This window comes from Corticium candelabrum, unplaced genomic scaffold (genome assembly GCF_963422355.1).
Source record: "Corticium candelabrum unplaced genomic scaffold, ooCorCand1.1 SCAFFOLD_79, whole genome shotgun sequence".
Lineage (NCBI taxonomy): Eukaryota > Metazoa > Porifera > Homoscleromorpha > Homosclerophorida > Plakinidae > Corticium > Corticium candelabrum.
This window is the reverse complement of record NW_026912732.1, coordinates 1-12500: the sequence shown is the minus strand read 5'-3', so window position 1 is coordinate 12500 and position 12500 is coordinate 1. Positions and strand designations below refer to the sequence as shown.

The following is a 12500-nucleotide window of genomic DNA, read 5'->3' as shown; positions in this document are numbered from 1 at the left end:
ATAGGGCTCATAGCTGTGGAAGCGAGCATGTAAGCACACCTTCAGTTGACGAATTTTATATAGTACAGGTGTAGTATAGGTAGTATGTTACAGGCAAGTGTAACAATTAGAAATCTTTTTCATATCTTGCAAGAATTTTGTACTGTTTGACTATACTAAGCAGTTGCTGTTTGAGATCAGGCGGCCAGTAGACGTTGTCGCGCGTTCTCGAACTCTCCTTGTAAATAACCTTGCCACAGTTTCCGATGTAGTCTGACGTGCATGTGACGTTCAAAAACCCACACACAGTTTCCAATGTTCGTTTAGTATCATAGATCAAGTCATCGTTGTGCACAGGCAGTATGTCCAACATTTTCGAATCCATCCAGTCCTGGATGGCCTTAGTTAAGTTGTTGAAGTGATGAATAGCTGATTTCAATTTTGGTAAGTTGTAGAGCTGTTTGTTTGTGTGACTGTACGTTTCATACTTGCCAGTCTCTCGTAATACGTGCGTAGCGACCATATCCAACGGATGTCGAAGAGGGTAAATGAACGACATCGGAAGTCCCAATTTTGACTGTATCTCATCAACAATCTTACTGTTAGCCTGAATTGCTCTTAGAGTGGCTTGTGCTTTCTTATCGCCGATTACTTCCAAGTAGCCATCACACTTGCCTTGCCATTGGTAAGGGACTCTGATGTATGCGGTAAAACATCCTCTGTATTTTTGTTGGTTGAGTGCTTTCATGCCTAGCCATGCTGCGATGGCACTTTCTTTGTACAAATTAGTGAAGAGTTTCTTTTTGTCCCACAGCTTAGGCTCGGATGGCCAGCGAGTGAATAAATCAAACTAAAGAAAGTAGATAACATTGTAGTTACAGTAGATACAATATACTCCTACAGTGGTGTACACTGTAGGTTACGCATGTGGCACAGATAGATTTGTATAGATAGGTATGGTATATGTGATTGGTTTGTGACAAAGAAAATTGTTAAGGTAGAGAATTTGAAGTCTGTCTGTCTGTCTGTCTGTCTGTCTGTCTGTCTGTCTGTCTGTGTCTGTCTGTCTGTCTGTCTGTCTGAGGTGGATTTGTATGAAGATTACCCTGTTGTATCTTGAAGTTTAAAATCAATAAAACAATCTGTCTGTCTGTCTGTCTGTCTGTCTGTCAAAAATCATTTATTTCTTACATCAAACTCTGATACAATTCTGTCAAGAGCTACAGCAATACAGCTAGACTAATGTTCATTGACCTTCTGTAATTGTACAGAGAGAATCTTTTCTTCCCAAAGTCTAAAAAGTCTGCAGCATTAGGTCTTCCTGCTTCAGCTGATGAAAATGCTGCGGTTTTTACAAAAAATTCTTGCTTCTTCTCCTCATGATCCAATATGCTTCATTACCAGTGGGACAACGTTGACTACTGAGCCTCCAGGCAGCTTGTGTCTGTTTGTTTGTCTGTCTGTCTGTGCATACCTGTGTGTGTGTGTGTGTGTGTGTGTGTGTGTGTGTGTGTGTGTGTGTGTGTGTGTGTGTGTGTGTGTGTGTGTGTCTGTGTACTCTGTAAATATGTATATCCTAAATAAACATTGCTGTCTGAACGGTGTACATTCAAGTGCCCTCCCATTCAAACAGAAGCAGCTCCAGACTCATTAGAATAAACTCATCCAGTACAACCTACTTACCCTTTGCAAGTGTATTTTTAGAATAAGCACATCCAGTATACAATCTACCTTCATTTTCCATGTGAATTAGTCAGGCTACACAGTCACCCTCATGCATTTACGTGATAGTACAAGCAGAATCAAATCACAACTAAATTTAAACATAGAAAAAATACAACCAAACTCATACATGTACTTATACTTAAACAGTACAACAATTACCTCGTTGGTTACTGTAATGTGTGGATGAGCATCCAGTAGCCTTCCCATCAGGGTCGAGCCGCTTCTCGCCGGGCCAATAAAAAAGAGCAGTCGCTTGACGGGTCTGAACATCTCTCTTGTCGTCGCAAACGACGGCGGATGCAACTTCAAATATCTCATTCTATTAGCAGATGCGCGTTCGGCATGTTTACACACATCACCAGTAGTCCGACGTGATGTATTGCTGAGCACAGAAGCTTTAGTACTCCCCTGTGGTATTGCGCTGCCGCTAGAGGTCGTAGCTCTAGATAAACGAATACTAGTCGCTTGAGCGACGAATTCTCGACTGTATTTTGTAGACAGAGTGTTGAGCAATGCAGTCGTTGCGAGTCCGACGAGAATTATAAGCGAGATGGTGCGGTAATGGACGATCATGGCGTCGTTCTCTCCAGACGTGAACACGTGACCAAGTGGACCGTCGATTCTAATCGTTTGCTTGTTAGACACACGCTCGGCGTTCTGTCTTCCTGAAGAACCTAAAGTTGAGTTAGAAACGTCACTTCCTTTGTAGATATCTATCTCTGCCCGCAAAGTGGGAGATAAATCGGCCACTCAAGTTCAGACCTAATCAGGAAGTTGCACCTACGCAATGCGTATTAATCACTAGGATAGTACAGAGGCGCTGCTAACCTCTAACCGCGTGTATAGTGGCTTTGTTTCTTTGCTCTACTTCAAGCAGTGACGTCGCTATGCAATCCGGGCAACTGGGAATGCTCCTGTGTAGTAGTACACTACAAGTAGTAGGAAATGGGTGTGGCCTCTTAGTCACTAGACAAGAAAGTGAGATTCTAACAGCTGATCTCCTTAATTTTGCAGCTCCGACGACGCCACTGCTTCCTGTCTCTAGATGCGTGTGTGGTTGTCTGTCGGAAATGCGGTCGGTTTCGCTATGGCGTCGAGCTCATGCGCATGCCGTGCAGCAGGAAGCTCTAAGTACTTAACATCGGGAATTCGAAACAACGATTTGTAATAAATAGCGGTTTACAAATGTGCGATCATAATCTCAAGAATGACCTCAATAGTCGAGATCGTGTGTATGCATCTACTAACCATACATATTTGCGATTAAGTAAAATGGTAATGAGTGTATAGGGAGTGGCTAACAGCGACCACATCCTGTTGTCGGTTGGTAATCAATGGCCCGTTTGTTCTTAGGTTCTATCAATATGTTGAATATACCGGCCAATACCTGTGCAATCTGGCTTACGTGCATTAGGCGTCAATCTGGATAATGTCTTAGGCGTCTTGCCAACTAAAATTCCTTGATGTAAGTGAGACTTCAGCAATTAATTAGAGGTGTTCCTCGCATTTATATCCTAAGCTAGTAAGTCCATTGCTATGGGTCCGTTGTACGTACACACTGCAGACAGAGCCGAGCCGTTTAATCTACAGAGATATGCCTCGAGTACCCAGGCTTTCAGCGCGGCCGATCGCCTTGCGTACCCTGCCTATTGGATTATTCATTGTGAACTACTGCGCATGCTCGGTTGGTCTGACAGAAAGGTACGTTTTCACTCGAAATTCGCGTTCTTCTTTGTTTACTTGTACAGCTGAACTTCGTATTGTGACCTATTTAGTAAAAGGACTCGACAGAAGTAGCTTAGATCAGCCGAAATGGTGGCATCAAAAAAGCAGGTAATTTCTTACTTTCTACACATCACGGTAGCACCTCTACTTATTCACACGATTTTCCACATGCTGCCTACACTTTACACAAACACTAGCAATAGAGGGGCCCCCTTAGGATACCACGTGGTATTTCTTGTTGTTTACTCATAGAAAAAGGCGATGGAGAGTATTAACTCTCGACTAGCATTGGTGATGAAAAGTGGCAAGTACAAACTAGGATACAGAGAAACGCTCAAGACGTTGCGTCAGGGCAAGGCGAAGCTCGTCATTCTGGCCAACAATTGTCCGCCATTGCGAAAGAGCGAGATAGAGTACTATGCGATGCTGGCCAAGACGGGCGTTCATCACTACACGGGCAACAACATCGAGTTGGGAACGGCGTGCGGCAAGTACTTCCGGGTGTGCACTCTGAGCATCACTGATCCGGGAGATTCCGACATCATCCGGACCATGCCATCCGAACAGGCGGCAGAGAAGGCGTCATGAACTGAACCGTTGGCGTGTTGTAATGCGCTCTGCAAATGTAGGTTTAAAGAATGTTTACATATTGGTATTGGAATCGTCAGTCTTCTGATTGAACGAACGCATATTCGACTCTGAAGTTTGACTCGGTCTGATCGGGTGGACTCCAACAGCTCGTGCTGCATGTGTACACGAGAACGGTCCCGAACTCGAGGTTCTCTACAAGCGAGCTGCTCCTCTGAATTATATGAACGAGCGCCGGCATCAGTTGCATCTCGAAAACCCGAGTGCCTCGACATGATCCACACAAAGGGATTTCCTTCGGCGGTTGCTGCTCGGGTCGGTTACTAATACAGAGAGGCGATCCTGTCCGTATGTATCTAAGACACTGATGCGGGCAGCACTCGATGCGTTTGTAGAATTTTTGAAATGCGTTGTCACCGTGGGCCGGTGCCGCCTTCTCGTAGTATTCCGTGTCGTCTCCCGACGTTGACCGAACGTCCATCTGCTGCGGGTTGATTCCGTGTTCGATTTCGTAGTTGCTCATGAGCTCCAGTTCGTGAGAAGTCGGATTTTTGCAAGAGTAGCGTTCTTGCATTGCATCGATGTAGAAACTTGGTACGTGTAGTTCGAGTTCGCGGTTGCAGTCTATTGCTGTGCATTTTTCTCTGACAACCTTTGGACTATGTGCTTCTGTCCTCCATTCCTGTCTGCGTTCTAATGCAGCCTCGAATAGCTGTAAGTCATCTTCGTCTGCATCGCCTTGATTTTCACTCGTGTCACTGATACAAATGCAAAGATATCAATCACGGTGTGGCTATGGTGCATGGATAGTGTTGATCGCACTTATCCCAGTCATCAGCAAGTTCAGACCAGTCGCTGGCATGACCTTTTTGTTGATCCTATAAGACATTGCAGACAACGTTATGAATAGATTTTTGTTACGTGTCGTGTACAGCTGTTTCATGCAATTGCAGTCTGACCATGAAACGTGGTGTGTGTGTGTGTGTGTGTGTGTGTGTGTGTGTGTGTGTGTGTGTGTGTGTGTGTGTGTGTGTGTGTACAAGTGTGTGTGTGTGTGTGTGTACAAGTGTGTGTGTGTGTGTACAAGTGTGTGTGTGTGTGTGTACAAGTGTGTGTGTGTGTGTACAAGTGTGTGTGTGTGTACAAGTGTGTGTGTGTGTGTGTGTACAAGTGTGTGTGTGTGTGTGTACAAGTGTGTGTGTGTATGTGTGTACGTGTGTGTGTGTACGTGTGTGTGTATGTACGTGTACGTGTGTGTGTGTGTGTGTATGTACGTGTACGTGTGTGTGTGTGTGTGTGTGTGTGTGTGTGTGGTGTGTGTGTGTGTGTGTGTGTGTGTGTGTGTGTGTGTGTGTGTGTGTGTGTGTGTGTGTGTGTGTGATTCCATGTCAATACCTCATCGAACATCTCCTGTGTATCCTTTTCTTCCGAAAATTCAAACATCTCTGATCTCAACACTAACCAGCTAATAATCACGCAGCACCTCGATAGCAGCAAACCACACAAAATGCAACAGAAATAAAACCTCTCACTGTGGCCCTGGCACGTTGTGGCCAGGCATGCAAATACATGAAGCAATCTGTGGTTCTTGGATCCCTCTATGGGACAATAGAGTTGCACAATCAATGTTAATCCATGTTGACATCTTCTGCAACAAATGAGGTCGACATCTGGAGGTCGGGCAAAATAATTCTTCAGAAAAAGACAACACGAATTAATTGATATCAATTTTGTTTTAATATACTAAGTTATACCAATTTGGTAAATTATGCAAATAAACAGTATGTATTAATATCAATATCTCCACGCATACTCCTAGTATACTTAGAATATATTATTAAAAATTATATTATGCAGACTGTACTACCTCAGTCTGCTGGAAGCTGCTGACTGACACTCACCGGCTGACCTCCGATTTTGCTCACCCACCATCCAGTGTCGTCTTTTTCTACGCACACTCTCCTGCCAACGACACCCAGCTGCACAGGCACAGACGCATCGGGAGACGTCATCTAGTGTGACACAACTCTAGAAAGTTGATTAGTTGATATCAACGTTGCTGTAGCTTTTGTCTAGCGTGCGTTAAATGGTGATGTCCGCTGTGGGAAAATTATTGATCGCGTGAAGAAACGCTGCTGCGGACGTGTGAGACTGATAAATGTGTGTGCGTGCGTGTGTGTGTGTATGTGCGTGTGTGTGCGTGCATGTGTACGTGTGTGTGTGTGTGTGTGTGTGTGTGTGTGTGTGTGTGTGTGTGTGTGTGTGTGTGTGTGTGTGTGTGTGTGTGTGTGTGTGTGTGTGTGTGTGTGTAATACTCAATCAATATCTTTCCACATAAACACCCAATCACTCTCTACAAGTCATATTGATATCTCGAAAGCAACTTATACCTCTTAACAATCCTCACTACTTGCCGTTTTATCCCACTCGACCAATAAACATTGTCACGAGTTCTCGACATGTCGGAAAATACAAACTTGCTGCAACTGTCAATATAGTCCGCTGAGCAGGTGATTTGTAGAAAAGAGCATATCTCCTTCAATACAACTTTGGGATTACGTACCATCTCGTCATTGTATACAGGCAATACATTAATCCATTCTGATTCCATCCACTGCTGTATGGCAGCGACTCTCGTCTCAAACTTTTTAACATAGTTCCGCAACAGTTTTGTGTTATTATATTGTCTCTTTGTGTGGGCATAATGCTCGTAGGTTTTGGCTGCTCTCATCACTTGTGTGGCAATCATATCCAGCGGGTGACGAATCGCGTAGATGAACACCATCGGTAGTTTTAGCTTCGACTGCATTTGGTGTAAAATGTTCGGATGTGATGCTAAAACGTCGGCCGTCGCGCTGGCTTTCTTGTCACCAATTATTTCGAGATATTGATCGCACTTGCCTTGCCACTGGTTGGGAATAATGGCAAAGGCCGCTGAACAGATCCTGTGTTGACCGTAATATTTCACTGTTTGCTTCACTTCCCACATCTTTTTGGCACTCGCCCCGTATAAAGCTTTAAAGAGTGCTGTTTGGTCTCTCAACTTGGGTTGAGATGACCAATGATTGAATACGTCAAACTAAACACAGAGATACGAAGGTGAGACGATGTTGGAACTGTATATCACAGATCAGTGTTTATGGACAATTGGTCTGATAGACAATTGGTCTATGTATGTATGTATGTATGTATGTATGTATGTATGTATGTATGTATGTGGCTCAATTGGTTAGAGTGTGCAGTTGGAGATTGGCAACATCCGGGACCTTTGGGTCAGTTTGAGTGCGGGAGGTCCACATACATAAATTCCCTTGGGCAAGGAACCAACATACAATTGCCTCACTCTCCGGAGTGTCAGGTTCTGTCTACAGCAAGTATCTACAGCAAGTACAGCAAGTGTGAAGTACATCATAGTGACTTCTGATAGTGACTTCTGGTACAGTAGTGTTAGATTGCAGAATAGGGATTACAGTATCGAACCTGGGCCTTAGGGGCTCTTGTATGTACGTATGTACAAAAAAGTGGCTCAATTGGTTAGAGTGTGCAGTTGGAGATTGGCAACATCCGGGACCTTTGGGTTAGAGTTTGAGTGCGGGAGGGCCACATACATAAATTCCCTTGGGCAAGGAACTAACATACAATGCCTCACTCTCCGGAGTGTCAGTTCTGTCCAGCAAGTGTGAAGTGTGAAGTATGAAGTGTGAAGTGCAGCGAGTGGGACGTACCTGGTGACATGATGGAGTGACTGCTGAGGCAGCAGCAGCGGCAGCAGCACTCCCAGGCAGCAAAGATGAAAAAGAACATGATGACATATAGTAACTGAGTTTAGATTGTACTTGCAGTATTGAACCTGGGCCTTAAGGGCTCTTGCATGTATGTATGTACAAACCAAAAAATGTATGTATGTATGTATGTATGTATGTATGTATGTATGTATGTATATATGCATATATGAATATCGGTGTTCTGCCCAGGGTTTTCAGAGTGGTGGGGTCAGGTATCCACTGCATTAAGGGGCGTGGTTTATTCCTATTCAGATATCCGGGGAAAGAAGTAGAGCAAACTCCCAGATAATCAAACATTGTTGCAAAGCAGACAAGAAAGTGCCAAACAGAACATATCGCACTGTTGATGGTCCATGATCTGAAAGAGTAAACTACGAAAGGTGCAATTTCTGTCAACAGTCGGGGAATTATGTTGCCCAGCCTATGTTGCCCAGATCTGCCATCCATTGGAACAAGTAAAACACAAGCTAAGTGAAGAAGCACTACAGTGCAAAGTTGCCAAACCCTCCGAGTGCCATTCCTTTGCAGCTTGAATGCAATTAGACAGAGCAATTAGAAGAGCGTGAGAAAGAGACTGACTTCCGGTCATGTATTTGCCTCAATCAGCAATCACGTGTTATGCCGTTGCCTATCAGGTCGATCACGAAAAATGACATCGGGTCACGTATTTACCTCATCAGCGATCACGTGTTACACCGTGGCCTAGCAAGTTGGTCGGTCATAGGTACATACCAAACGGCATTAACATACCTAGCATTTTACGCGTCGGTAAATACATAGTGGTGGTTGGGAACATGTGGAGTGATGGTTGGTGTTTGTCGACTGCTGGTCGACCACCATGGGCAGAACCCTGGAATATGTATGTATGTCTGTATCTATGTATCTATGTATGTATGAATATGTATATATGAATATGTATGTATCTATGTATGTATGTATGTCCCAAGGCAGAGCTGTCTGCTACTGGGCGCGTCCACTGGTGGCGGATAGTGGAACAGCCTTTAGATATAAAGGTTAGCTGCGATATAAGCAGGGTACTCCCTGACGAATAAGCAGTCGCGGACCAACAGCGGTAGTGTTAGCAGAGCGTGAGTGAGTCTGGGGTGGCGCCTTTGTCTCAATGAAAAGCTCACAAAGCTTTATAACGACATTATGCCATGGCGAGTACTGGCCGCCAATTAAAAAACCTCAGTGCCAAATGCAACTCAGTGGTGTGACAATCTACAGCTATAGGAGCATTAAGCCAATATGCTACTGTCTTTGTTTTGTAAGTTCTGCAAAATGTGATGGTAAATTTGGAAGTCTGGTGTGGCTGGCATTCACAGTTACAGCAAGAATCAGGCACTCCAGCAGGGTAATGTGGCATACTTTTCTGGCAGTTGCACAGACCGAAACGTGTTTCTGGCAAGCCACTGCATCTTGTTCTGCTTTTCTACTTGCTGCTATTACTAGCCCCAGTGGATAGAAGGCATTTCAAGACGAGAGAGTGGATCTGGGCATGCACATCCCTTATTCACTTTAATCTATTCCACGTGCAGGTTTCTCTTTTGTGTCGCTTTTTGTTTTTCTTGGAATTTTTGCGAGTCATGGACCCTTCTTCGTCGTAACCTCAAAAGTTTGGAGAGTTTTCATCTGCGATGTCTACGCCGCATATGTGGAATCCAGTGGACTGACTATATACCCAACACAGAAGTGTTATCTCGTTGCAACATCAGTGGCATTGAATCTTTTGTTATGAAATGCCAATTTCGCTGGGCTGGTCACATGTCTCGAATGCCTAATGATAGAATTCCCAAACAACTCCTTTTTGGTCAACTGGAACAGGGCCATCGTCATCAAGGTGGTCCTAAATTACGTTATAAAGATTCTATCAAGGCTAATATGAAATCTTGTGGGATTGACTTCCTGCATTTTGAGAAACTATCCAGTGATAGAACAAACTGGAGATCTCTCTGCCATTCATCACTCCAACAGTTTGAAGAAAATCATATTAGACATCTTCAAGCTCAACGTCAGAAACGGAAAGAGCAAATTGTTCCTACCAACAAGTCATTTGTTTGTCAATCTTGTGGAAAGGGATGCCGTTCAAAAGCAGGTGTTAAATCCCACCAGAGACACAGAGGACACTAAAGAGAGTCATCACTGTTATCAGTGGACATGCCATCTCACATGTATGTATGTATGTATGTATGTATGATTATGTATATATGAATATGTATGTATGTCTGTATCTATGTATCTATGTATCATGTATAAAGTCTAGTCTAAGCTCAAAAAGTAGGCCCAAGTCTCATTGGACAGGCCAAACCTTTTCTCTGGTTTTTCTCTCAAATGGCCAGAGTTCTGCCACTGTGTTCTAGCGAGCATGCATTTACCCAGATAAAAATTATTATAAACGTAAATAATACCACAAATTTAATTATACCATGGTCACGTGATATGCAACCTTCACAATCACCTATAGATGGTGATAATGACGTAGATATTGTACCGCAATTGTGCAACAAGATACTTCCAATTCGTATACCACCTCAGCACGTCACATCACGTCACCATGGTTACATATCCTACAGTATGAGCATGCGAACCATTAGCAAACCATATGATACCCTTGTTGCCGGTATTGGAGCAGATAATGAAAACAAAAAAAGTAAAAATTAATTATGCTGAACACCTCGTGAGGAATTGTGATGTGAGGATGCGCGTCCAGGAGCCTCCCAATAAGACTAGATCCACTCCTCTGATGTCCAATAAAGAAAACGAGTCGTTTCACTTTGCTAAACATCGATTTCGTTACCACAACTGGCGGATAGAATTTCAAGCGGTTAATGAATGGTCTATAGTTGACACAGTTGCGAGGCTTGTCTGCGCCGCCACTGAGACGACGAGAAGTCTTGTTCTCTGCATATCTCTGGCTTTGTACTCGTCTGATTGTAGGAGCTAGTCTCACTTCACCAAATCTTTCTGTTTCACTTCTGTCATACGTGTTAGAATACAAAAAAGCGCAAAGAACGATGGCAATTGCGACTAAAAGCAAAACTGTGGCACCTCGCTTTGTGAGTGGCGTCATCCTCTGTCTAGTAAATACGAAGTGCCTAGGAGTCCGGCAGCCGGACGTGGTAAGCGCATACGGCTCTGCACAAAATAATAATAATAATATTAATAGAAATATTATCAAATAAAAATATTAATAGAAATATTATTAAATAAAAATATTAATATTAATAGAAATATTATCAAATAAAAATATTAATAGAAATATTATTAAATAAAAATATTAATATTAATAGAAATATTATCAAATAAAAATATTAATAGAAATATTATTAAATAAAAATATTAATATTAATAGAAATATTAATAATAATAAAAAGCGCAGGTATTGCACGGTGGCTGGACATTATTCCAGGTCATCACAACCTGCAGTACTTACAGAAAACAGTGCTTCTGGGATCTACTCGGATCCTTCGTAAAGTCATGTCTTCTTTCTAGACAGCCGTGATGGTCTAAGTACTTCTGAAGCAGGGTTTGCTTTCGGTACTTGTAATAGACTTTACAAACCAGACTGATCTGGTTGAGCACGACAGCAAATATTAATAGAAATATTAAAATATTATTAATAAAAATATTATTAATAAAAATATTATTAATAAAAATATTAATAGAAATATTAATAGAAATATTATTAATAAAAATATTATTAATAAAAATATTATTAATAAAAATATTAATAGAAATATTAATAGAAATATTATTAATAAAAATATTATTAATAAAAATATTATTAATAAAATATTATTAATAAAAATATTATTAATAAAAATATTAATAGAAATATTAATAAAAATATTAATAGAAATATTAATAAAAATATTAATAAAAATATTAATAAAAATATTAATAGAAATATTAATAAAAATATTAATAAAAATATTAATAAAAATATTAGGGTAAAAATATTATTAAAAATATTATTAATGAAAATTTTATTAATAAAAATATTAATAGAAATGTTATTAAAAATATTATTAATAAAAATATTAATAAAAATATTAATAAAAATATTATTAATAAAAATATTATTAATAAAAATATTAATAAAAATATTAATAAAAATATTAATAAAAATATTAATAAAAATATTATTAAATAGAAATATTCTTAGAAATATTAATAAAAAACATTTAGAATGTATTGAGCAATTTAAGGGTAAATGTAAAATTTTTAGAATAAAATTAAAATATATGTTTTGATAATATTACATTTATTTTAATTAATTAATTATGGAATTATGTATAATAATTTAATTTAAAGTGCATCACAAAGGTTTGGGTTTGCAAGCACAAATCGTCGCGTCTGCAGATGAATGGACGTTGTCATCTCGCTGTAAACATCTTGTTAGCTTGTGCTTCTTGTTTACACATAGCGGCACGTGCGCTAAAGCAGACACGTGATCGTGAGAGGTCATATGACTGAGTAGGCAGCACTTGGCGCGACGTCGTGGAGTGGAGGGTAGAAATCGCTCGAAATTTGTAGAGAAAAGGAATTGCAAAGAGAGTTTTATGTTTGAAGGTGAGAATAAAGTTAGAAAGTGAATAGGGAGGGGCAGCGGCATGTTGGTAGTGTTGTGGGGTAGTCTTGTGTAGTTACACGTTCATTGTTACTGTTATGTTAGAATGAGTGAGAGAGACATCACAG

General features: G+C 41.0%; 4 protein-coding genes across 5 annotated transcripts; 1 reads left to right on the top strand and 3 right to left on the bottom strand.

Annotated features, from left to right (window-relative positions):
* Window positions 1-40: 40 nt before the first annotated feature.
* Window positions 41-2428, bottom strand: LOC134198025 (uncharacterized). Its single transcript, XM_062667366.1, has 2 exons — window positions 1864-2428; window positions 41-829 (listed from the first exon to the last, which is right to left on the bottom strand). The coding sequence occupies exons 1-2, from the start codon at window positions 2275-2277 to the stop codon at window positions 107-109; spliced, it is 1137 nt and encodes a 378-aa protein (XP_062523350.1). The 5' UTR covers window positions 2278-2428; the 3' UTR covers window positions 41-106.
* A 907-nt stretch (window positions 2429-3335) lies between these two features.
* LOC134198024 (large ribosomal subunit protein eL30) lies at window positions 3336-4132 on the top strand. The gene is made up of 3 exons (XM_062667365.1): window positions 3336-3405; window positions 3480-3537; window positions 3682-4132. Exons 2-3 carry the CDS (start codon window positions 3517-3519, stop codon window positions 4015-4017), a joined length of 357 nt encoding a protein of 118 aa, XP_062523349.1. The 5' UTR covers window positions 3336-3405; window positions 3480-3516; the 3' UTR covers window positions 4018-4132.
* On the bottom strand, window positions 3722-6046 carry LOC134198023 (programmed cell death protein 2-like). 2 transcript variants are annotated; one of them, XM_062667364.1, is made up of 5 exons: window positions 5919-6046; window positions 5543-5709; window positions 5413-5482; window positions 4840-4895; window positions 3722-4775 (listed from the first exon to the last, which is right to left on the bottom strand). In XM_062667364.1, the coding sequence occupies exons 1-5, from the start codon at window positions 6027-6029 to the stop codon at window positions 4094-4096; spliced, it is 1086 nt and encodes a 361-aa protein (XP_062523348.1). In that variant the 5' UTR covers window positions 6030-6046; the 3' UTR covers window positions 3722-4093. The 2 variants fall into 2 exon arrangements, with proteins under 2 accessions (XP_062523348.1, XP_062523347.1); XM_062667363.1 differs by having other exon boundaries at window positions 5413-5709.
* A 317-nt stretch (window positions 6047-6363) lies between these two features.
* LOC134198021 (uncharacterized) lies at window positions 6364-10903 on the bottom strand. Its single transcript, XM_062667362.1, has 2 exons — window positions 10477-10903; window positions 6364-7096 (listed from the first exon to the last, which is right to left on the bottom strand). Exons 1-2 carry the CDS (start codon window positions 10870-10872, stop codon window positions 6371-6373), a joined length of 1122 nt encoding a protein of 373 aa, XP_062523346.1. The 5' UTR covers window positions 10873-10903; the 3' UTR covers window positions 6364-6370.
* Between the last annotated feature and the right edge of the window lie 1597 nt (window positions 10904-12500).